This window comes from Fundulus heteroclitus, chromosome 18 (assembly GCF_011125445.2).
Source record: "Fundulus heteroclitus isolate FHET01 chromosome 18, MU-UCD_Fhet_4.1, whole genome shotgun sequence".
In the NCBI taxonomy this organism is placed as follows: domain Eukaryota; kingdom Metazoa; phylum Chordata; class Actinopteri; order Cyprinodontiformes; family Fundulidae; genus Fundulus; species Fundulus heteroclitus.
Genome location: NC_046378.1, coordinates 38,512,505 through 38,536,624, shown reverse-complemented (window position 1 = coordinate 38,536,624; position 24,120 = coordinate 38,512,505). Strand labels below are relative to the sequence as shown.

The following is a 24,120-nucleotide window of genomic DNA, read 5'->3' as shown; positions in this document are numbered from 1 at the left end:
CGATGAAACTCGCATTAGCATGGCTATCGAGCAAGTTTTATCGGAATTACAGAGTGTTTCTTTGCTGAAAGAAGAGCAAAACACTGCTCTGGAGGCTTTTCTCAGAGGAAAAGATGTTTTTGCTCTTCTCCCGACTGGTTTCGGCAACAGCCTGTGTTTTCGTCATCGCTGTTGGTACGTCATATGCTTCGTTGATCTGATTGGTTCATTTGGCCCGTCTATCACCAACATAGGCCAATCAGCTAACCAGTATTTTCGCCCCTTCCCAAAATTACTTCAACGGAAGGTTTCCAGATGGATATGCGGAGCAAATCTATCTGGCGGAGTCAGGTTATAATTATGTAACCCTCTAAAGCAGGGGTGTCAAACTCATTCTGGTTTAGGGGCCGCATTCAGCTTAATCTGATCTCAAGAGGGCCACACGAGTAAACTCATTGCAAGATTAAATAGAACTAATAAAAGTGGACTTGTTGTTGTTTTTTATATTAAGTTAATTTCACTTTTACACAATATATTATGAATAATCTGTGTTTTTAAGAAAAGTATGTGCAATTTCAACAACATGGTTTGAATTTTTCCACACCTGAAGCTTAATCTGTTAATTAAAACACAGCGCCCCTCGTGGACAATATAGGAACTGCATATTTTCAATTAAATTAAGTACATGTTTTTTTTCAATAATTGTTTTATCATTCTCTTCCTTTTATCTTGTCCACTTGTGAAAGTCAAATCTGATGAGCTCTTTGTGGCATCTTATTGCCACATTGCCAGACAGGACACTGGAAAAAAAAAAAAAAAAATTTATAATGATAATGCATTTAGCCACAGGGCCGGACTAAATTGTTCGGCGGGCCGGATCCGGCCCGCGGGCCGTATATTTGACACCCCTGCTCTAAAGGCAATTGGTTGCACTATATTATATTTAGGGATATCAGAGTGAAAGATGCTGCATACAAGTACATGCCAATCCCAACATCTGGATAAAGCAAATAATGTTTATAGTTTCAAACCCTGGGCGGTTCTGCAGGACACCTTAGGTTTGCGCATTTTGACCGTTGCCTCTATGTTTCTTTAGAGTCAGTTAAGTTTTAATGCAATCTGCATTTTGTGTCCAGGAGGCTATCATCCAAATCATGAAGATGAGGAAGCGCATCAGCAACGCTCAGCTGCAGACGGAGCTGGTGGAGATCCTGAAAAACATGTTTCTGCCTCAGAAGAAGATGATAAAGGAGCAGATCGAGTGGCTCATCGAACACAAATATATAAAGCGGGACGAATCGGACATCAACACCTTCATCTACATGGCCTAGGCTCTGAGGGGAAGGAGTGCATTTCCGCTGTTTTTCTGTTGCCGCCGGCCTGCCGCGGGCGCTTTATGATCCTGACGAGGCGTAAAAAGGACGTGTCTGAAATGAGCGAGAGGCCTGAAGACGGACGAAGGGACGAGGCTGAGCCTTTTCAACAAAAGTGTGGATGTTTCTTTTCTGTTTGCGTGACGCCAGCGTGTTATCGGCGTGTCATTTAAAGATGTAGCGTTGAGTCATCGGGCCGTCTCTGTCTCTGCTGCCCTCTAGTGTCCGACCCGAGGAGACGCCAGGCAGCATGGGGGCCCCCTGTGCCAGCAGATGAGAAGAAAAACTAAATAGTTACACACTAAAGTTAAATACTTCCTGCCTTACTTTCCTCAGCCGCAAACTGCGGAGGAGACGGGGGTGGGGGGGGGGTGAAGTGTGCGGCGGCGGGAGGACAAATATAACAAGCTGGTGTCAGTTTATTGCTTTCTCTTGACGCCTCAGCTGCCATCTTTGAGGTGGGGGGGGCGATCATCTTGCAACCCCTCCCGTTCGCTATTGATCTTGTTGAACGCAAAAAAAAATTGCAATTAAAAGTTGCCAACGTGGAGGAGCGGCGGCGGCGAAGGACTAGTTCAGAGTACCGAGGAGTATTTTTGCCAAATTGTGTGTGTGTGTGTGTGGGTGTTGCGTGTGTCCGGGTGCATGACGTGCATCTCTTCTTTTTACATGTGTGTAATCTGTATGTGCACTTTTAACAGCATGCTGCTCTATGATTTATATTTTATTTTATGTTCCCGTACGCGGAAAATCTATCACACTTTGTGATTGTGTGCGAGATGGTGGAGAACCGAGGATGTGCCACCGTTATAAAGTCTATATTTTGATTTTTTTTCTCACCATGCCCTGTGATTGCAGTTTAAAACAGTTTAAATTTTTTTTTTTTTGTCTTTGCTGAAGGGTTAGCACACTGCGGGTTATTTATGTGGTGTGTAAGAACTCATGCTCTGGACATTATGAAATTAAATACCAAGGCGGACAAAGTGAAATTAATGACCAGGTTACTTTTTTCTTGTGTCATGACTATGAGCGGGAAAGAAAACTGTCATTTCTGGTCCATAAATCAGCCGATTGATGCAACAAGACATAGATGAAGTCCAAGCTCTGCATCCGTTTGGACACAGTCATGAGGAAAAAGAAAGTGCATCCTTGTCCAGCGCTACAGTTTTACATACTGGGACGTATCAGAGCTCTAAAATCACCTAAATCTAACATCAAGTTGCAAAAACAGATTGAAGATATATATTGTTTTTTTTTTTTTTTTTTGGTATGCTTTTTTTTTTTCAAAGATGAAACCAATATTTAAAAAAAAAAAACAAAGTTAGCAAGTACATCCTTACTGCTCCCACAGGAAAATGAGTAAAATAGCATCTTGGTGCTGATAAACCAAATGTTTTGGTTTACCACCACCAGATGTCGCTGTGGAGCTCTATGGTTACAATAATCAGTGGGACTTAATCGTTCTTTATAGAACAATATTGTAAAATAGACAGATTCCCTGACCAATAAAATTCTGGTATAAACATGTGTGTCTCAGTAGCTAAATCCTCCTGAGGCGTCTTGATATTGGAGCTGCACCAACATGAACATCTGAAATCGCAGTGAGCATGCCCAGTACACTCTCAGTAGATAGCCATGGGGCACAGATACTACGGCCTAGGGCTGGACGATATAGAATAAAAGCATATCGATAAAATAGAAATCATATTGATCGATATCGATAATTATCAAAACAATTCAAAATATACATTTTAAGTGCAGTCCTGGCCATTTTATGCTGTTGCTTAATGACCTATTCAGGGTTCCCACGGGTCCTTGAAATCCTTGGAAGTTTGTGAATCTGAAAAAATAAATTCAAGGTCCTTGAAAGTCCTTGAATTTTTTTGTGGGGTTGAAAGTTCACACGGATGACGACTCGTGTGTCATTATTTTACTAACACACGATCTTTTAAAATTATGTTTATTCTGCAGACTTAATTTGCAAACGTACATTCGCTCTTCTTCGTTAGTTGGTAGGCTATGGTTTAGGCCTACGTGCGTCCAATAGGTTACATTCACGCAGTGTTGCCAACTCAGCAACTTTGTCGCTATATTTAGCGACTTTTCAGAGTCAAAGTCAAAAACTAGCTTAATCAAAGATGAAAGTAAGTGAAACAAATTGATATAATTCTGAACATCTCAATGCTGCACTTTTTTTCAGTATGGCATAGCCATGTACTGTGGATATAAATGTAGGCTATGAATATGATCAATATCAATGTAGGCTATAAATTATGTCCACTTTCTTGCATTGCTTCTGACCCAACAACTTCTATGCCGTTTAGTCTTTTATTGAATTTGCATTGTATTAAAATATGATAAACTATTCAGCGGTCACAGTAGGTAAATGCCGTCACGTGTGGTCCTCGAATTTGAGGAAATTGGTCCTGGAAAGTCCTTGAAAGGTCCTTGAATTTTATGTTCACCAAGGTGTGGGAACCCTGCCTATTTTTAAATAAATGGATTCAAACAACCCTTTATTCAACCAACTTTATACAAAAACTGTAAGTGTTTAAAAAAGGAAAAAGCACACGTGCTCTCTGAAGTCTTTGAAGGCTAATGGAGCTTTCCTGGGTGTGTGATTGGTTGGGAGGATGTAATGACCTACATGATAGGCTAGAGTGCACTGTTATTTTATTCAACTTTTTATTGACCCCTGTTTTTCATATTGAACCATACGTCTATCGATCGATATATATCGTTATTGAATTATTGTCCAGCCCTACTACGGCCCCAAGCTCTGATCGTCCAATCAAAATGCTGGAATTGCACACGTTACGTTTACGTTCTGCGACCATCTAGTGTTGGTTGTCCTTGCTGGCTCATTGAGGGATTGATGTGAATGTTTTCTGTTCAATAAATTAACATTATTAGTGCGCCTTTATTTGTAATTTTATGTATTCAAATTAAATTACATTTATCTTATATAAAATTACATTTCTAGTGTGTTGGTTTATGCTAATTTATCTGTTTCATTTAAAGTGAATCAGTCAGGTTGTATATATCATAAAAACTGCTGCTGATGGTGATGAGTTATCCTGCCAGAGACGTCACTGTGTGTGTGTGTGTGTGTATGTATATGTGTGTGTGTATATATATATATATATATATATATATATATATATATATACACACACATTCAGTCATATATTTCAATTGTTTGTTTCTTTGTAGTTTTCAGAAACCCAACATTTCGTTTCTGAGGAAATTTTAATTTTGGCTAAATTTTCTGACTCTAGTAGCCATTATCGAACAGTGATTTAACAGGATAGAGAGAAGCCGAGGACCTGCAGCGAATCGCCCGAGACCAGGAATCGAACCCCAGGACGACTTTATCGAGGACTGTAGCCTCTGCAGGCGATGCGCCGCTCAAGGGACTGAGACACCAGCACAAAATGAAACGATTTCTAACATAAATGTGTGATCCTCCTGAAATCTAGGCTCGTGCTATGCAGTATATTAATGCAATACTGGGTTGAGGCTCCTTTTTCATGAGTTACTTCGTTAATGCGGCGTCTCATGGTAGTGATCAGCCTGTGGCACTAAGGAGCAGTTCCCTGAACTAACTTTTGGTACCTTTGCCATTGTGGGCTAATACCAAGTCCTGCTGGAAAATGAAATAAGCATCTCAATAGTTCAGTTAAATTTTATTCATATAGCGCCAATTCACAACACAGGTAGTCTCAAGGCACTTTCCAAAGTCAATTTCCATCAAATCCTCCAGGTTGGTCAGAAATTTCTGTTGGTCAGATTTCTGTTAAATCACTGCTGCACTTTATCCGGAAATCAATTGAAATTTATCCTGTAAATTACTGCATTTTAATCCTGTACTGTAAATTCACTGCAACGTATCCTGTAGAGTTACTGCAATTTTTCTGAGCTGTATGAAATTTCGTTCTGTATGCACTCTGTGCATACAAAATGACAATAAAGAAAGTCTAAGTCTAAAGTTTCCTCTCTAAGGAAACCCAGCAGGTTGCATCAAGTCTCTCCAAGCAGCATTCACTCCTCCTGAAAGAGCGTAGAGCCACAGTGGACAGTCGTCTGCATTGTTAATGGCTTTGCAGCAATCCCTCATACTGAGCATGCATGAGGCGACAGTGGAGAGGAAAACTCCCCTTTAACAGGGAGGAGAACCTCCAGCAGAACCAGGCTCAGTGTGAACGCTCATCTGCCTCCACCCACTGGGGCTTAGAGAAGACAGAGCAGAGACACAGAAAGCACAGAAGCACACATTGACCCAGGAGTACTTTCTATGTTAGATGGTAATATGTCTTCACTGGATGATGTCACAGCTAACAGAACACCAGACCAGGTATACTTAACATGAAGAGAAAAATGACAGAAAAAAAAGTTCAAAGATGAAATAATTCACCCATCATCATCAGAACAACAAGGAAAACTTTCCACATTTCAATGAGTTAGGTGAAGCTATGGACCAGTATCTATATGGAACTGCAGCAGCATCTAACCATTAAACAGTTAAATGTTGGTATAAAAGGTGGATATCTGTTGCTTATATGTAAATCTAAAATATATATTATTTGTAAATATTTAAATAATATAGAAAGGAAATATGCTGTAAAACTTGTTGCACATTATTAAGAAATTTCTTCGTGTAACCAGTAACAAATCAGTGCAACGGTGTGTGATAAAGGGGTGGGCTGCTATAAGTTCATATTTCTCCTCTCCCCTTGATTAAATACATCAATTTTGTGAAACAGCAACATTTCTTTCCTTATTGTGTCCTTTTTTCTTTCTTCTTCTGCTTCTTTTAACTATATGTTGTTACATGTTCAATAAATAAATACATGTATTTTAAGGCATTACCGACGATATCTAAGAAGGGAATAGGATCCAAGACTTTATTGATAAATTAAAAATATCAGTGATTCAAAAGGTTTCTGATCCTAAATCTATTTTCCAGTGGTTTAAAGGGCAGGTTCCTCAGGTTCTCATTGGTGATGTGAGTTAATTTAAAGTCAATTGCACTAACCACTGGGATTTCTAATTGTAAGGAGATCTCTGGGACAAATATGGGATCCCCTCGTGTACGGAATGCAGACTTTAACTCAGACGGACTAAAACTGAAGCAGTTACTGACAGACCAGTCATTCAATCGTAAATGGCCATCACATTTTCTTCTATCTAGTTCATGAGTAATTATAAATTTGCCCTTGTATTTGCATCCATGACTGTTGACTGTGTTTTTTTGTCCTTTAACTAAACATGGTTATAGTTGCAGTGTGCAAAAAATTGTGCATGTGAAGGTTGGAACCTCTGTGAATCAGTTGCATACATTGTATATTACAACCTCTGTTTGGTACGTTGCAGTGTTGTATAAAGTACTGAAATCTCAGAGTCAAGTAAAAGTATAAGTACCTCTCCAAAATATGACTTTGGTAAAAGTCCAAGTCACTGACTGAAGTGTTACTTGAGTTAAAGTCTTAAAGTATCTGAAATGTATTGTACTTAAGTATGAAAATTACTGTAAAAATAGATGTACTCAAGTAATGTTATGAAAAGTATAAGTAAAAAGTAAAACAAAGCAAATGCAGTTTGAATGACATTTTTTACATTTTGGTAAACTTTGAAAGTCAAATTCACTTAAAATAATATAAACAACCAAGTGCAGGAGACATTTAGACCAAGTTTAGACAGAAAATACAACCTTTTTGTAAGCTTTCAGTTTTTCTTCTTCAAGTAAGGTCAGTGCTTTACAATTTTTTTCTCTCTCTCTCTCTCTCTCTCTCTCTCTCTCTTTTTTTTGTAGTAGTAACGAGTAACTAAACCAAACATTGAAAATGTATTGGAGTAAAAGTATGCAATTAAGTTCGAAAATATAGTGAAGTAAAAGTGAAAGTTATCAAAAAAATTATACTTGAGGAAAGTATAAAGTACTCCAAAATATACTTAAGTACAGTAGTGAAGTATTTATACTTTGTTACTATACGACACTGGTACGTTGAGAGAAATGCAAAACAAATGCATTTGTTTAAATCGTCCCAATTGTTTACTATACCAAATGTTTTATAATTTAATTAACCTTATATTCAACAAATTATTTATTTAGGCATTTGATTTTAATTTACAGTATTTTTCATAAAAAAAAAAATTGTCCTTTAACAAAGATGTTAAAGGACGAATGAGTAACAATGACACCTAGTGGTTCAAAGCGGGACAACACTTACACAACAGCCCATGCCATTTCCTCAATGGTCCATTGTTGCTGTGAAACCCCACTGAATTTTTTTTTACACAGGACAGGTATATGCTGTTTAATAATAAATAATGTGCTGGAAGCAATTAGAGAAAATAATTTGATTGTCAAAAATTATAAACAACAGATAAAGTAAATGGAATATTTGAAACAAAGAGATATTTATAAATACACAATTATTTCTTGTGTTTTGGTACATTTTAAGTGTATTAGTTTATTTACCGGGCCATTTACATATTTCTATTTCTATTTTTAATTCTGTCTGTTTCTGTCTGCCATACAGAGGTCTTCTCGCATGCTTGTGTCAAATAAAGAGGACTACTTAAAAAAAAGCAGGAGATTTCACTTCTTTTTGTGTTGATAACTGAGCCAACGTAAGACAAAAAACAGCAGCTCTGGGACCCGCGGTGTGCTGTTAGCGTTAGCTAAGAGAACTGCTTTATATTGTAAAAATATATATAACACTAAGGATTTAACATTAAGTTTTGGTATATTAAGTTTTGGTATATAATATAAGTGTATTAGTTTATTTACTAGGCCATTTATGTTTCTATTAATATTTATAACTGTGTCTGTTTCAGTCTTCCATAGAAGGTCTTCCCGCATGCTTGTGTCAAAAAAGAGGACTACTCGTTAAAAAAAAAAGCAGGAGATTTCACTTCTTTTTGTGTTGATAACTAAGCCAACGTAAGACAAAAAAAAGCAGCTCTGGGACCCGCGGTGTGCTGTTAGCGTTAGCTAAGAGAACTGCTTTATATTAAATATATATATATATATATATATATATATATATATATATATATATATATATATATATATATATATATATATAAAACACTAAGGATTTAACATTAAGTTTTGGTATATTAAGTTTTGGTATATAATATAAGTGTATTAGTTTATTTACTAGGCCATTTATCTTTCTATTAATATTTTAAATTTTGTCTGTTTCGGTCTTCCATAGAGGTCTTCCCGCATGCTTGTGTCAAATAAGAGGACTACTCGTTAAAAAAAAAGCGGGAGATTTCACTTCTTCCTCTATGGAGGGTGGATGCGGTTTTATTCTATTGTTTTTCTCCGCATGGTTTGCGGTTATATTGTTTAATATTTTTGTATTTATCGTGTATTACATGATGTATTTCAATACGCAAGTGAGAAAAATCGACTATCTGGCGAGAGTTTATTTTATAGTGGTGAGGTTTGTGGGCTCCCACCCCCCCGCCCAGCTTAGTGATGGTATCGCCCACTCCTACGGAAACACCGGTACAGCTGAAGCCTCAGCACAGTGTGGAAGTAATTTAAGGCAGAGTGAAGCTGGAAACAGTAAGTGTTTAACACGAATTACCGAGTTTAATAAGTAACGCGTATTAACTCAGTCAGCTCTGTAATATAGTTTAAGTCTAAAATAAATGTATTCATCTTTAGAATTTCGTGTTGATAAATAAACCAACGTAAGAAAAAAAAAAAAAAGCAGCAGCTCTGGGACCCGCGGTGTGCCGTTAGCGTTAGCTTGCTAACAAAGAAAACTGCTTATTGTCAAAAACATTTATGACACTGTAAGGATTTAACGTGCTATTTTAGATGTCATTCAACTTCTAGTTTGTGTCAATGATTAGTTTACAGATGAATTTGGGGGGGAAATCGCGATTATGGGCCACCGTGACTGGCTTTCAGGCTGCTGCTGCTAACATTAGCATCAACTGTCGCATTTGACTTAAACGTTAAAACCCCCAACGTTCAGAGACTTTTTCAATAAGGCACAAAAACATCCCGACTGCGTTTGTGAGGAAGACGTAGTCTCGACAGACCGAAGCGTTTTGTTTCAAATCACGTTTGCGGGCTGCACGTCGTCAGACACGTAGTTATTTTTCACAGATTGGACCACAGATTTGGACCAAACCCAGCCTGGGTTCCAGTTTGCGGTCCCGTTTTCAGCCACATTTCCTGCTGCGGATGAATTACGGTTGTCGGTCGGCGTTTAGGAGGCAGCTTCGAGCCTGGACGCGGTTCGGGAGGAAAGAAATCCAGTTTGTGACGCAGTTCTTGTTAGCTGTTAGTGTGTTAGATGGCAGGGCTGGCCCCAGGTTTTATGGGGCCTTAAGCAGAGTTTTAATTGGGGGGGCTCTTCCTGTTCAGATCACCACTAACAGTTTTACGATACAGATTAGGCATAATCTGGAGGAGGGATCCAGGTTTAATCGGCTGGATTTAAAAGCAATCACCGCTAATTTATCTACATATATACGCGTTTGTGGACAAATTGAGGTCAAACACAGAGAAAAAAATAAAACTCACAGATTGTAACTATGTTAACGTAAAACAATAAATATTATTCTATACACTTTTACAGCATAAACAGGCCTATTTCTTTTAAATCTCACATTTCTGTTTTGAGCAATTTTTAAAATATTTTATCTTTTAACAATATCAAATCAGATTCAGTAGTATTCTCATGCCAATTTAAATAAAATCTAACATTTTTAGATCTGTTTTTAAAATGTGAGGTTTTGTGGGGCCCTAAGCTTCTGACACAGGGTTTGGGTGCGACCCGAATGGTCCGTAGTCCGTAGACGAGAAGGATTTTAAGTTTTTATAAATGACCTAAACCAGAATGGTAATCATTAAATAAAAGCATAACACCAATATTAAAGCTACTCGCAAGGCTTTCATATTCAATTAATTAATTTAACTTTCATTATAGTTTGTCACCTATAGCATAGCATGCCACAGTTTTCAGGTTGAGAATTTAAGTCTAGTTGTGGTGATGGGCGGTGCAGAGTCGCTTTATACGGTCTCTAAATCACAAACGTTCTTCATACTGGAAATCTCACATCAGGCTATAATTTTTACTCTAAATAATGTGTAATTATGATTTTATAGTCTAGTCTGCGCCCACATACTCCAGCGCAGACCCGGTGGTTATTTGGGTTTTATGTTTTTACCTCAGAGTGGCCATCTTTCTGTAATTCATATCTCAATTTGTCAGTCATACAATTCAACCAATCAAACCAACTCAACTACTGAGAGGGGGGGGGGTCTCTACATTTGTAGTTGGATATTCAGACTCATTTCCAAACGAATACAAGAAGTGACAACTGAGCAAAGGAGAGCGAGCAGGAAGCAGCGTCATTAACGTGAGTTAGCCACAGCAGCTTGCAGCACGAGGAGCAGAACCGAGCAGTAATTCAGCTAAATGGGAGAAATTTGGGTTATTTTCAGGCAGAAGAAAACTCTGCTCCTGTTCTGCTCCTCAGCTGCTGTAGTTTCTCCTGAATGTTTCAGAGTTCAGCCTGACTTCAACGCTCCTGTTTATCGCAGCGTCTGCTTATAATTGACTTGAGTTAATTGAATGGACACAGCACTACACTGCGTTGCCAGATCTTGACTTTTTCCAGCCCAAACACAACGTAAAACACATCCAACTTAAAAACAAAAACAAAAAAACAGCACAAATGTCAAACCTCTTGAAGTCATGTTAGAAATATTACACACATAATAAAAAAACCACACCATTAGCAGACAACTGCATCGCTATGACGACGGCATTTCAGGGAAATGTGACAATCAAATACAAGGCAGATTAAGAGTTTTTTATGTTACCAATGCCAGCTGATCCAGCGCCAGGCTTTTTCCTCCTGTGATGAGTTACCAGCAATATGTTTGAATATATTAAATATTTTGAATTTAATCCTGTTTTCCAACATGATTTGATACTTGGTTTGAAGTGATGGTTTGTTTGATTATTTGATTATTTCTGCCCCGATGTTGATTTCTGATAACTGTTGAAGTCTTTAGCTGACATGAGATCTGTTTGTAAATCACAGCTTAAATGAAAAAATTCACAAAATTTACTTGAATAACTAAGTAGGGCTGCTCGATTATTGCAAAAAAATTATAATCACTATTATTTTTGATTGAAACTGAGATCTCGATTATTTAACAAGATTAATCGTCAATATTAACACGAGTTTATCGAACATAAAACTGGTCGTGAAACGTTGTCCGCAGGATTCCAAACATAGAAAAAAAAGAAAAAAGTTGGATAAAAATGAGATAAAGTCTTTAGTCGCTCCCGGGAGTGACCGTCAGCTACTGGTGGCTTTCACCGCAGGGAAGAACCAACACACAGCGACAGCTTTTCAAATCACGCTGGTGGATTCCAAGAAATCTTGTTGGTGATAAAATTGGAGGGTTTTGATATTTTCAAAGCAGCCTGTCACCGACAAGAAGAGTCAGAAGATTTACCTGGAATTGACTGAAATCTTGCTTTTATGTCTAGTCTACATAAGAAAAACACCCCCAGGTTCATATTAGAGACGAGGAGTCATCATCATTTTGAGGACGCACCTCGTGGTGGATCAGATAAATGACTGTGGAGCCATGTGACGGCCACAAAAGTTGAACGTTGTTCGACTTTCTTGTGTCGCGTCTGACGTCATCAAGTACGAGCGTAAAATTTCCCGCGCATGAATTTCTGCAGTAGCTTTGCTGCAGGCGCCTGTCGCCTCGTCGCTCCATAGGAAATGAATGGAGGAGCAGGGTTAGCGCGCTATAGCTAACCGTGCAACGTCTGCTTCCCCGTACCCACGATTAGAGCTGGGCGATAAATCGATTTATTGGATTAATTCGAATTTACAATTCTTTAAGATTTAATTTTTGGAAAATGTGGATTTTATTTTGCCAATACACTCATTGGGTTTCCATGAAGAGAACAGCATGTGATGCTGAATATATGTTTAGGCAAAATTATTGTCAAAATATTGTTAAGTGGAAACTTTTTTTTACCATAATACGAGGCACTTCATTTACTTATTTACTTTTTTTTTTTACTTAGTTTGAAGTTCACAAGTGCAGTGAAGCCTGTTCTTAGCTCAATGTGTAATACCACTAGCAGCAAATGTTTTGTTATATTTTCATTGTTTATAATGGCACGGCTGCCATCTTGTTTTACAAGCATGTTTCACAGCTTGTTTTTAGTTGCACTTTGAATTCAGGTCAACTCCCTGACGAAATGCTTGACATAAAAGCAAGGTTTTAAAATAATTTCTTTAATGAAACAAAAAGGAGGGAAAAATCGATTAATCGGATTTGGTATGATAAAATCTGAGATTTATTTTTTAATCCATATCGCCCAGCCCTACCCACGATGTTTCCACACCACTGAAGCCGTTTCATCTCTTTTCTACCAACCGCGACGTCTTTAGCCTTTCTCGACATTTCTCGCTGCTGAAGCGTTTATAGCTGACGCTGAAGCAAATGAAACGGGTCGGCGGCCGTGGGGGGAGTCTGGCACGCAGGCAGCGGCGCTGGATTCATGACACCCCGAGAGACGACTAAGGGACAAATATCGATTATTGTGTTTTTTATGATCGTTGAAAACCCAAATCGTAATCAAGATCAATATCTGATTAATCGCCCAGCCCTAACACCTGCCGCGGTAAGGGATGCGTGCAGGTCAGTGGGAACCTGAACAAAGCTAGAATAAACCTTTTCTTCAGGTTTTAAATTTCCATATTCTGCCTGTGATTGTGTTGCAGGTCATCGGATCGACTCGTGCGGCCTGGCAGACATCGGTAAAATATCAGAAACGCTGGATAAGCTTGTGAGTATTGCTTTCATTACATAAAGTTTAAACGTTTTTTTTTTTCTTTTTCTAATTTTAGAGTGTTTTGAATGTAAAGTTTTTATTGGAAATGTAGTAAATTGTTTTTACCTTTTTTAGAATCTTGTTGATTTGAATGGACAAGGCAGCCAGAAGTTTACAGGTAAGAACAAAAAAACAACACACACAGCAGTGATTCACAGGTTAATCTGCTTTTTACATCCAGAAGTTAAAGGTTTATAGGGGCACAGGTTAATCCCATCAATAAATATGGGACTGAAATTTTAAATCAAAGTCACTATGAACCATTTTTAGTTTCATTACTATTCAGCAGCCGGTGTCTGCTCACCAAAAATGTAATTATGGTAACTCATAATGACAATTATTGGTGATTAACTTTTAGAAACACGGTAAGTCATTTTAAACTGTTGTCAATTTCTTTAACATATTTCTGTTACGGTCCTAAATGCACTTACAGATGATGCAGCCGTAATGGAAAAACTGGGACTGGCTCTATATGTTGCGTTAGCCGGTTTATACATCTGGATTGACATCAGTAGCAAATATGAATTTAGTTCATCTGCAGTTTTCTTAAATTAACTTTTTATTACAGCGTACCCTAAACTTAACATTGGCTGCTTGCTATTAGCAAATTCCTGTTGAATATGGCGCTCATGATCAGATCTGTTCCTCACCCCCCTCTGATGTCTTCACTGCGTTTCTGAGCTTTAGCATCGGCTCCGTCATCAGTAAACATCTACAGCTGCTGTAGCCAGTAGCAATGTGTAATATTAGCATATGAAGAATGAATTCTTGGAATAAAAATGGCCTTCAACACATTGCCTTGTTTATATTACTAAATATTTTTCATATACTGTTCAGGCCTAGTCTGAATGTATGTTTGATTGTGATTTAGTTTTTAGTTTTCTTAGTAAAACCTTTAATATTTCTACAGTCTTTTTTTTTTACTGTTTTATTTAAATAAGTTTGGCTCTGTTTGTCCCTTATGTGCTGATCTGAGACATTGTTCCCTGTGGACATGAGCCCAGCGTCTCACAGCAGACACTTTTTAACTTTTGATGGCTTATTTTGTAAACATGATTATATCTTTGCTCAGACTTTAAATGGCCGCAGAACGCCTCTGAGTTGCTCGGTCAGGTGGAGGTGTTGATGTAACAGCGTCTCTGTGTACAGGGTCTCTGTGACTTTCTGCAAATGAAACATTTTAATTTCTAAGGCCTATTATAATGTAAGACCCACATAAACACAGAGGAAATCGGTTAACCCAAAAACAGAAAATCAACTAACTCATCCAAATAACTTATTTTAGGTAGATATAACTTAAATTTGATGTTTGAGTGTGAATACACTTCTTATAATCTGAGCTAGCTAACCGTAACATCTTATTACAGTCAGATTTATGAGGGCTACTGTTGACAGTTCTTTGCCAAATATTAAATCTATATTTTAGGACAGACTTAGTAGTGGAAAATATAACAATAATGCGTTGTTTTTAATCCTCTAAAGTACTGTAAGATACTTTCAGGAGCATAAACATTTTAAAAGTTGACCAAAGTAATGAAGGGAACAAAACATACAGATCTAATGTGCAACTTAACCTAATACTCAAAATCTAGATTTAAGACGTTTTAGGTTATAAAAAGGAGATCAGATTTACATTTAATCCCTCAGATTTTCTCGTTGCCATATTTTTCAGACCATAAGGCCCACTAAATATCCTTCCCATGTGTGTAATATCACTCCTTCACATCCACAGCTCTCTATCCGTCTCTGTCAGGAGGACAGAGGAGCTGGACTACACTGCCCTGTTTCTAACATAAGGCCAAAATAAACTTTTATATTGAATTAACTTACTAGGTTTATTGTTCTTAGCGCGTACTCCAGGCTGCTTTACATGAATGCACTTCTAGTTTAGACATTACAGTCAGGCAGTCTGGTAGACAGCTCAGGGGTCCTCAGGTAGTGACACAGTATACCGTAATGCTCCTAATATCCACTGAGCGGAGCGGCTTCATTGCTGACCAATGTCATACTTACACATTTTAACAGATTTTTGAGCGCATTGTACCACATAAAATCAGTCAGTAAGGAAAATGGTAATCATACATAAGGCACACCGTACATTTTATTTTAGAAGAATTAAGGATTTTAAGTGCATCTTATAGTCCAGAAATTTGGTATTTCTAAAATGTGCAATAATCCAGAGCAATCAGCAGTTATTTTCCCAAATCCTAACCATTTTACTGTCTTATTCCATTAAGCCCAGCTAGGAAAGCCCAGTAAAGTTCCCATAATGCCTGTGAAGAAGAGGAAACTGCCTGACTCCGAGGAACACGGGCACAAGTGTAAAATTACAAGGTAGGTTGTCTGCTTTTTGTTATGTCCGTGTAGCTATTCAGCTAGAAGTATGCGTTCCACTCTGGAGTCGCCTGGAAAGTTTTCTTTACCCTGAAAGAAGTCCCACAGAAACACCAAACTTTTTTATTTTTTTATTTTGCTCGTTTTTGTTGTGAGGTCAGAAATCTCTCTATACTCTTCCTCCATTTGGGATGCTTCAGATCTAGCCAGGAGAACCGTAAAATGAAACGCCTTTGCTGTTCTTGGTTTGTCTTTATCTACAGTCATAAACTGAGAATATGATCTGGTTTAAACATAAACAAAGGCCATGTCAAAGGTGGTTTCTCTCAATTCTCCATTTACACCAAACCTCTGACGCTTTACAGCTTGGAGAAGTATGGAAAAGGAACATTGACTATGGAGACGTAAATGTTTCCTGACTTAATGCCAAGTCAGATTTTCTTAGTCGTCTGTCGTCCCTTTAGTCCACCCTGAATCCTTTCTCCAGCCTCTTCATCCATTTATCCGCTAAACTACTGGTTGACCGATACATCGCCTGGTCAATACTTATTTCTCTTTTTTCCTGTATCGGCATTGGCCGATACGTGCATCGGTTTTTCGATTCATTATAAAGACCCAACGTCTGATCTCCAGCTGGCGTGTGTTGGTTCCCATTGAGAATCACGTACGCACATGAAAACAATTACTGATCACTATCCGTTCAGCGTTTAACTTTACAGAAAATGATGTCTGTACATTACGGCGGCGGTCTGTGTTTGTTCTCCTCCTCCTTGCCACTGAACTAAAAGAGGCTCTTTTCTCGCTGATGACACGTTCATTAAGCGCTCTCCTAAGAGTCATGATCAGTGGCGGCTGGTGAAAAAACATCTTGGTGGGGCTGGCCAATAGATTTCCCTGCCTAACCCAGTACATGCATTTAAATTAAAAGTCGGAAAATTACTACGATTCCACAATAAGCGTTTAATTCCCTTCTCAGAATCTGCAGCTTACAGATACATTCAACCATTTACAGCTATATTAGGTCTTATTTAGGAAAGGAACAGTATTAAATACAACACTATAATTCAGGCATACACCATACTGTACTGCCATTATCTTCAGCCAAACAGTTTCACAATGGATTTCACAACAGAACAATTCAATTCAATTCAATTTTATTTATATAGCGCCAAATCATGAAACATGTCATCTCAAGGCTCTTTACAAAGTCAAGTTCAATCATATTATACAGATTGGGTCAGATTATACAGATTGGTCAAAAATGTCCTATATAAGGAAACCAGTTGATTGCATCAAAGTCCCGACAAGCAGCATTCACTCCTGGGGAAGCGTAGAGCTACAGGAAGAGTCATCTGCATTGTACATGGCTTTGCTGCAATCCCTCATACTGAGCAAGCATGAAGCGACAGTGGAAATAAAAACCACCCATTAACGAGAAGGAAAAACGTCCAGCAGAACCGGGCTCAGTATGAACGGTCATCTGCCTCGACCGACTGGGGTTACAGAAGACAGAACAGAGACACAACAAGAGAAACAAAAAAGCACAGAAGCACACATTGATCCAGTAATCTGTTCTACATTAAATGGTAGTAGCGGGTGAGCCGTCTTCTCTGGATGATGTCACAGTTAACAGAACGCCAGACCAGGTGTACCTACTATGAAGAAAAAGAGAGAGAACAAAAAGTTAAAGCAGAAATGACAACACATAATGCATAATTGAAGAACAGTAGAACTCAATATAGTGAGAAAATTAGATCCTGATATACTCCAGTAACCTAAGCCTATAGCAGTAAAACTATAAAGGTAGCTGAGAGTAACATGAGTCACTAGTTATAATTTTTGTCAAAAAGAAAAGTTTTAAGCCTAGTCTTAAAAGTAGACGGGGTGTCTGCCTCACGGACCAAAACTGGGAGTTGGTTCCACAGGAGAGGAGCCTGATAGCTAAAGGATCTGCCTCCCATTCTACTTTTAGAGACTCTAGGAACAACCAGCAGACCTGCAGTCTGAGAGCGAAGTGCTCTGTTAGGAACATACGGGGTAATCAGAGCTCTGATATATGATGGAGCTTGATTATTAAGGGCTTTATACGTTAGAAGAAGAATTTTAAATTCTATTCTTGATTTAACAGGAAGCCAATGAAGGGAAGCTAAAATTGGAGAAATATGATTCCTCTTGTTGATTTTCATCAGAACTCTTGCTGCAGCATTTTGGATCAGCTGAAGGCTTTGAACTGCATAGTGATTCAAGAACAGAATTTCAAAATATGAAAAAAAAATTATCAGCTGACAAAATTATGTACCTGATGCAATGTTCGCAGCACCTTCCAAAATCCTTTCAACATATAGCCCAATATTCAAACTCACTTACCACATGACAAAATATGTGTCTCTCTGTCGTCGTCGCCGTAATCTCTACGTCACTGACTGCTAGCTACATTACTTTATGTTAAAACGGCTTGCCATATACCTAGATCACTTTGCAGCAAGGGCTATGATTCCAGGAGCCCCAAACCCGTTCATTTTTGTGATGCTTATTGGCCAAATATTTATAAATTTTCCCTAGCAACAGTATACAATTGGTTATTTCGCTACACTTGTAGGGCTCCTTGAGTGACAGCCCTACGGGAGAAATGCTACGTTCTGTCAGTGGAAATGCACTGTTAAATGAGTCAATTAGTAGAAGTGTTTTAATAATTCTTATTACATGTAGCCACATACTATTAATTAAAAACTGACATTAATAATACTTTTGAAATCTATATATATTTTGACTTTTCCCCTCCACATCTAGGGAGAGCAGCGCCCGAGCGCCCCCTATGGGCCAACCGCCACTGGTCGTGATGCGAGTTTTTTTCAGTGTACCTTTCAAACTGAAGCTAAAGCTGATTGTTAATGTTCTTGGGTTTAAACGCAAGTTTTGAGACTTGAAAATGACAACGATTACAAATATTTCACATCATGTAAATGGAGAAGAAAGCGCCGTATCGGCATCAAGAATCGGCCCTAAAAAATCGGCAACACATATCGGGTATCGGCTAGACTGATGTCAAAATAATCTTTAATCGGCCATAAAAGAACCCTGTATCGGTCGATCTCTACATCAAACCGTACATTTATCCATTGAGCTATTGAGGTGCTTTTCTGGAATTAAAGCCTGAATTTATAATTTATAAAGCTTTTGTATTTAATTTAAAATCAGACCAATAAGTCTGGAAAAGTCTGGAGTTCAGATGTGGAGAACGTTTGTCTTCAGCTGTTTGAGCTCCTAAACCTGAAAACCTGATATCGCTGTTTATCCTAATCTCTTTTGGAGAAGCTGGACTTAACCTGTGATCTGTGTTTTAGTTTCACTCGTCCTCAGGTCCGCGGCGTGAAGCCCAACGGCACCGAAAGGCAGTTTTCCAGTAAAAAGTGCCTGGCGTGGTTCCACAAATACGCCGGCCCTGAAAAGGTGGTCGACCCGGAAGCCATGGAGAAGTTCTGTGAAGATATCGGCGTGGAACCAGAGAATGTGAGTCAGACTAAAACGTGGATCCTGTTCTCCGAGGCTCGAATAAATACCTGAATCCTGCTCAACTTCATCTTTGTTCCAGATTATAATGTTAGTTTTGGCCTGGCATCTAGACGCGGCTAAAATGGGATACTTTACAAAAGACGAATGGCTCAGGGGAATGACAGTATTACAGTAGGTGCTTCATACGTTCCCCCCTTTTTTTAACATTTTTAACCATAATCAATATTTCTGACGCTGACGTTTGTGTTTGTGTTTTCCAGATGCGACGGCACGGAGCGGTTACAAAGCAAGCTGGAGTATTTACGCAGTGAGCTCAACGACGCCGCGGCCTTCAAAAACATCTACAGATATGCTTTTGACTTTGCCAGAGTAAGTTTATTAAGGCGTGCTGCTGTACAGTGATTTAACTCTCGTGTTATAAAGGTGAATGACATGGTGTTTCTGGCTGCTGCCAAAGCTTTTTTGTTCTGATGCCGTACAGCCATGCACAGCAAAAATTCAGTTAAAAACAATAATTCTATGTAAAATTATTTAATTATTCTTTTCAAATCAGAAACACCACTTGGAGTGAGTTTGCTCGGTCTGTTAGCTTATTATCTGATTGAAAGGGTGAAAGTGTGCATGTTGCAGTAGGATTAGAACTTTTCTGCTTATTATGCCGTGTGTCTAAATGATTTTTGATATTTTCAGATTTCTAAAGGTCACTTTTATTTAAATCACTCAGTGCTTTTTGACTGAGAAACAGTATTAAAGCAACATTGTTGATCTGACACTTGGTGGCAAAGATGGCTAAATGTGATGGCTTTGAAGTGATGTACGCAGTTGTTTTATTTTTCTAAAAATGTTTCCTTGAAGCTCCGTTTGGCAGAAGTTTGGAGAATGAAAAGCAGCTCAGGTCGTCTCGGTGCCTGCACATCACACTTAGTTTTGTTTACGTTATTAGGACACGAACCAGAGGAGTTTGGACATGGAAACCGCTACATCCATGCTGGCTTTGCTGCTGGGGAGGACCTGGCCTCTCTTTCCTGTCTTCCGCCAGTTCCTGGAGGTAAATCACGCTCATTTGTGTACTGCTTGTTGTTGCAGTCCAAATCGAGGGCATATCTGATCAGTTATTTCTAACTGGTTTCCCCGGCGAGTAAAAGCATGAAACATTTTAAACATTACGGTTGGTTCAGATGCTTTTTGCTAGCGGCTGCGATGTTATAAGGTCAGCTCCCAATACGAGGCACAATGCCGGTTAAACTTATGTCAAATGTTTAAGCCAACATTTGACATAAGATGGCTTAGATAAGCAATTAACTCTTCTAAAAACAATTGTTTTGTAATGGTCCAGTTACTGATGCAGCCCGGCTGCTCTCACATTCATCACCTTTAGCACGTCGCCCTTTCTTTGGTACCACGAACATCTATAGTTAAGAAATGCTTTCTGCCTGTTTTTACTAACAACTTTTTTTTCTCCACCCCTACAGCAGTCAAAGTACAAAGGACTGAACAAAGACCAGTGGTACAACGTTCTGGAGTTCAGCAGAACCATCAACACGGACCTCAGTAACTACGATGAAGATGGGGCTTGTGAGTATCCCAGAAGCAAACCCGACTCCCAGGGAGAAACGTTTCTGAAATATTATAGTCAAACGGGGGGGGGGAGTCACATACGTAAAAATTACTTTATAAAATAATGGATTATTTTTAAACATTGCCTGAATCTAATTTGTCTAATTTTACTAAGATGGTAATCACAGACATTGAACGAAGTGAATTAGTGATTCAAGCTGTGTGGTATTCAGGTAATTACTGTAGTGCAACAGTTTAAGAGAAAAAAAAGACTAGATTAAAAACTGTATTTACTGTATTTTTTGGACTATGAGGAGCACTTAAAATCCTTAAATCGTCTCAAAATTCAATATATCTGATCACCATTTTCCTTACTGACTGATTTTATGTGGTACAATGCGCTCAACAATCTGTTAAAATGTGTAAGTATGACTTTGGTTAGCAATGAAGTCGCTCCGCTCAATGGATATTAGGAGCATTACGGTACACTGTGTCACTACCTAATAGGACCCCTGAGCTGTCTACAAGACTGCCTGACTGTAATGTCTAAACTAGAAGTGCATTCATAAAAGGCAGCCTGGAGTACACGCTAGCAACAATAAACTTAGTAATTGAATATAAAAGTTACGTTTATTTTGGCGTAATGTTAGAAACAGGGCAGCGTAGTCCAGCTACTCTGTCCTCCTGATCGAGACGGATAGAGAGCTGTGGACGTGGAGGAGTGATATTGCACACTTGGGAGGAATATTTAATGCACCTTTATAATCCGGTGCTCCTTATGGTCCAAAATATACGATAATATATTTATATTCCACTTTGTAATCCAGGGTGGATTACAAAGTCAGCAGCTTTGTGTTATACTTCTGCAATGTGAAAACGGAGCGGGTCTCCTCTCTGCTCTGACTGCATGCAGGGCTTTCAGGACGGCTGCCTGTGAGACAGTGCTGAGGGAATAGGGAGTCTCCAGATAGCTCTAGCAGCCGGTAACTGTAGACAGGTTGCTGCTTTCATGTGACGTCGCTAAATTGCCAAAATCACAGAGAAAAGTCACTAGATTTGTTTCTAGTTGCTTTTTTGAATAAAAGTTGCTAGAGGGGTCTGAAAAGTCCCCAGAAACAGCGACAGTCACTGAAGTGGAAACGCTGGACTGTCGTCTAGTTTTTCTTCTCTACCGAGAGCAGCGCAGCAGCCACCAGTAGCAGCGAGACAGACAGGAGCCAGAGGGGTTGGCTTTTCAAAATAACTTCAATTTTAACGTCTCATGATATTGAAGTTTATTTAAAACTAAACTCTTATTAGAATAAGTGGCAAATATACAGTAGGTATTAGGGCTGAACGATTTTGTAAAATAATCAAATTGCGATTTTTTTTTTTTTTTTATATTGTGATTTAATGCGAGTTTTTTTTCCCCAGTTAATTTATCATGTGTTTCAAAATATATACCAACAACAAATCAATTTGTTTCCTCGCCATGTGGATTAGTTGCTAAAAGACCCACAGCATCTAAACTCAGAGCAGAAATGATTGCGTTCTGCCTACAATATATTTCTATCAAAATTGCAATTTTGACTTTTCTCCGCATTAACCACAAGCAACAAAAATGTTCTCTAAATAAAGATGTTTGTAAACAAGGACTATTTTAAATATGAACTTTTAATGTTTCTATTGATCAGAATATTATTCAAGAGAACAGCTTTTAATTTAATTAGACATCAATCCTTGTTGAACATAAAGTGCAACCAACAAGCAAATCTATGTATTAAACTGATTGACCTGTACTTAATGCTATGTATGATTATATAAACTCTAAAACAAGTAATAAAATTAGATTATCTCACTGCTGCAACTGTCTTCCCTTCCATGTGGAGGCAAACCCACTTTAAACATTTTACCAACACCTAATGGACGCGTCTAATTCCCTGATTGTTACATAGCCAAAAATTGCAGACTCTGCGATTTGGAAATTGCGTTTTTTTAAATCGCAATTATATTGAAAATGCGATTAATTGTTCAGCCCTAGTAGGTATACCATATCGTATGCTTAAAATGGTTTTAACATACGTTTTAAATTCATTCTGAAAGTGTGGCGGTGCTCCACAATCACATACATGTAGTGGAAATCCTGATAAGAGTCTGTGTGTGAAACTTTGTAATTTGATAATTTTGTCGATGGTGTCATCGAAATAATTATTTGTAAATTTTCATGTGTTTGTTGTATTAATGTTGCAACAGTCATACAGCCAGAGAAAACTGCTCATAGCAGTAAGCTTTCTGTGATATTAATGATTTTAAACCACATGTGCAGAATAAAGTCCTCCATACCTTCACCATAAATGGCAGCAATGAGCAGGTGATCATAATGTTCATTTGGAGAATCACCAGTGATTGTTTTGGGGTTTTTTTAGTCGGTCATATTTAGGTTTCTAAAATAAACAGTGGATGTACAATCGTTAAGTGGACTTTTTGTTCCCTGCAGGGCCTGTGCTGCTAGATGAGTTTGTGGAGTGGCAGAAGACGCGGTCGGCCTCCAGGCTGCCGTACGTACCCAACAAAAGGGAAGGAGAGCGAAAACTAACGGCAGAGACCAAACAGCTGACATGAGAAGAGGAAAAAAACGGGTTCTGGTCTCACCAACACAAAAATCGTGCATAACATAAAAACATGGACTGCAGAAAGATCGCTGTGGACTCTTCACACTCGCATCCTGTCCGAGGTCGTCTCCGCCTTCGTTAAACTGTTGCTGGGAGGCGTTCCTCTCAATATAAACCCGGTCGGTTCTCCTTGCGTTAATTTGGAGAGAACGTGTAGAAACAAAATGAGCTGAAGGAGTCGGGAATATGCTCCCTGCTAATTATTTTGTTTCACTTTTGTGTCTTGTTTAGATGTTTTCACTGTTATTAAAAGGAGCTTAAAGTATAAGCTGCTTGTTTATTAAATGTTGAACCCTTCTGGTTTATCACCAAACAAATGATGAACCTGTGAAGAACACGCGACCCGTCGTCCTGAAGAACACGGCTCACATTTGGCCTCCTGGGGAATTTTAAGATCGTGCCATAATTCATCTACAATTTCACTAAAACTCACAAAAATATAAAAAAAAAGTAATAGAGGAATACATTTAAAAACAGTAAAATACTAGAAATATTCCTGAAGGGATTTGGATTGTGCATGTTGTCCTACACCAGTTTAGATCCTTTAGTTATTGGCTGCTAAACATCAGAACCGACGTAGACCAGCGTTCTACAGATAATGTAGAAATTAGAGGTGAACTCAGCCAGTCATTGGTTTTATGACTTTATACTTGATCTGAAAAAGTGTTCAGAGACTTGTGACTTGAATCTGTTTGCTTGAAAATACTTTATTTTACCCAAAATCTAAACCTTACACATCTATGATTTATAAAGTGTACACCATTAATTAATTTCACTCAGTATCAACAAACGCAGACGTCTATCTTC

General features: G+C 38.4%; 2 protein-coding genes across 2 annotated transcripts in view; both read left to right on the top strand.

The window, feature by feature from the left end:
• The window catches only part of LOC105924888 (cullin-5), a 39,385-nt gene extending 37,029 nt beyond the window's left edge, over positions 1–2,356 (top strand). The window contains exon 19 of the mRNA XM_036149901.1: positions 1,116–2,356. Coding sequence (XP_036005794.1) covers positions 1,116–1,310 — 195 coding nt within the window. The 3' untranslated portion in view covers positions 1,311–2,356. The remainder of the gene's footprint in view (positions 1–1,115) is intronic.
• Positions 2,357–8,847: 6,491 nt separating this feature from the next.
• Positions 8,848–23,578, top strand: dcun1d5 (DCN1, defective in cullin neddylation 1, domain containing 5 (S. cerevisiae)). The gene is made up of 10 exons (XM_012853333.3): positions 8,848–8,934; positions 13,149–13,213; positions 13,334–13,376; positions 15,496–15,592; positions 18,937–19,102; positions 19,185–19,276; positions 19,366–19,474; positions 20,049–20,153; positions 20,578–20,680; positions 23,139–23,578. The coding sequence occupies exons 4-10, from the start codon at positions 15,528–15,530 to the stop codon at positions 23,261–23,263; spliced, it is 765 nt and encodes a 254-aa protein (XP_012708787.1). The 5' UTR covers positions 8,848–8,934; positions 13,149–13,213; positions 13,334–13,376; positions 15,496–15,527; the 3' UTR covers positions 23,264–23,578.
• Positions 23,579–24,120: the final 542 nt, after the last annotated feature.

Excerpts from the sequence above, each read along its gene's own strand:
- dcun1d5 (XM_012853333.3), top strand. The coding sequence starts at position 15,528 with ATGCCTGTGAAGAAGAGGAAACTGCCTGACTCCGAGGAACACGGGCAC. Across the intron at positions 19,103-19,184 it reads TCGGCGTGGAACCAGAGAAT|ATTATAATGTTAGTTTTGGC; the intron begins GTGAGTCAGACT and ends TCTTTGTTCCAG. Across the intron at positions 20,154-20,577 it reads TCTTCCGCCAGTTCCTGGAG|CAGTCAAAGTACAAAGGACT; the intron begins GTAAATCACGCT and ends CCACCCCTACAG.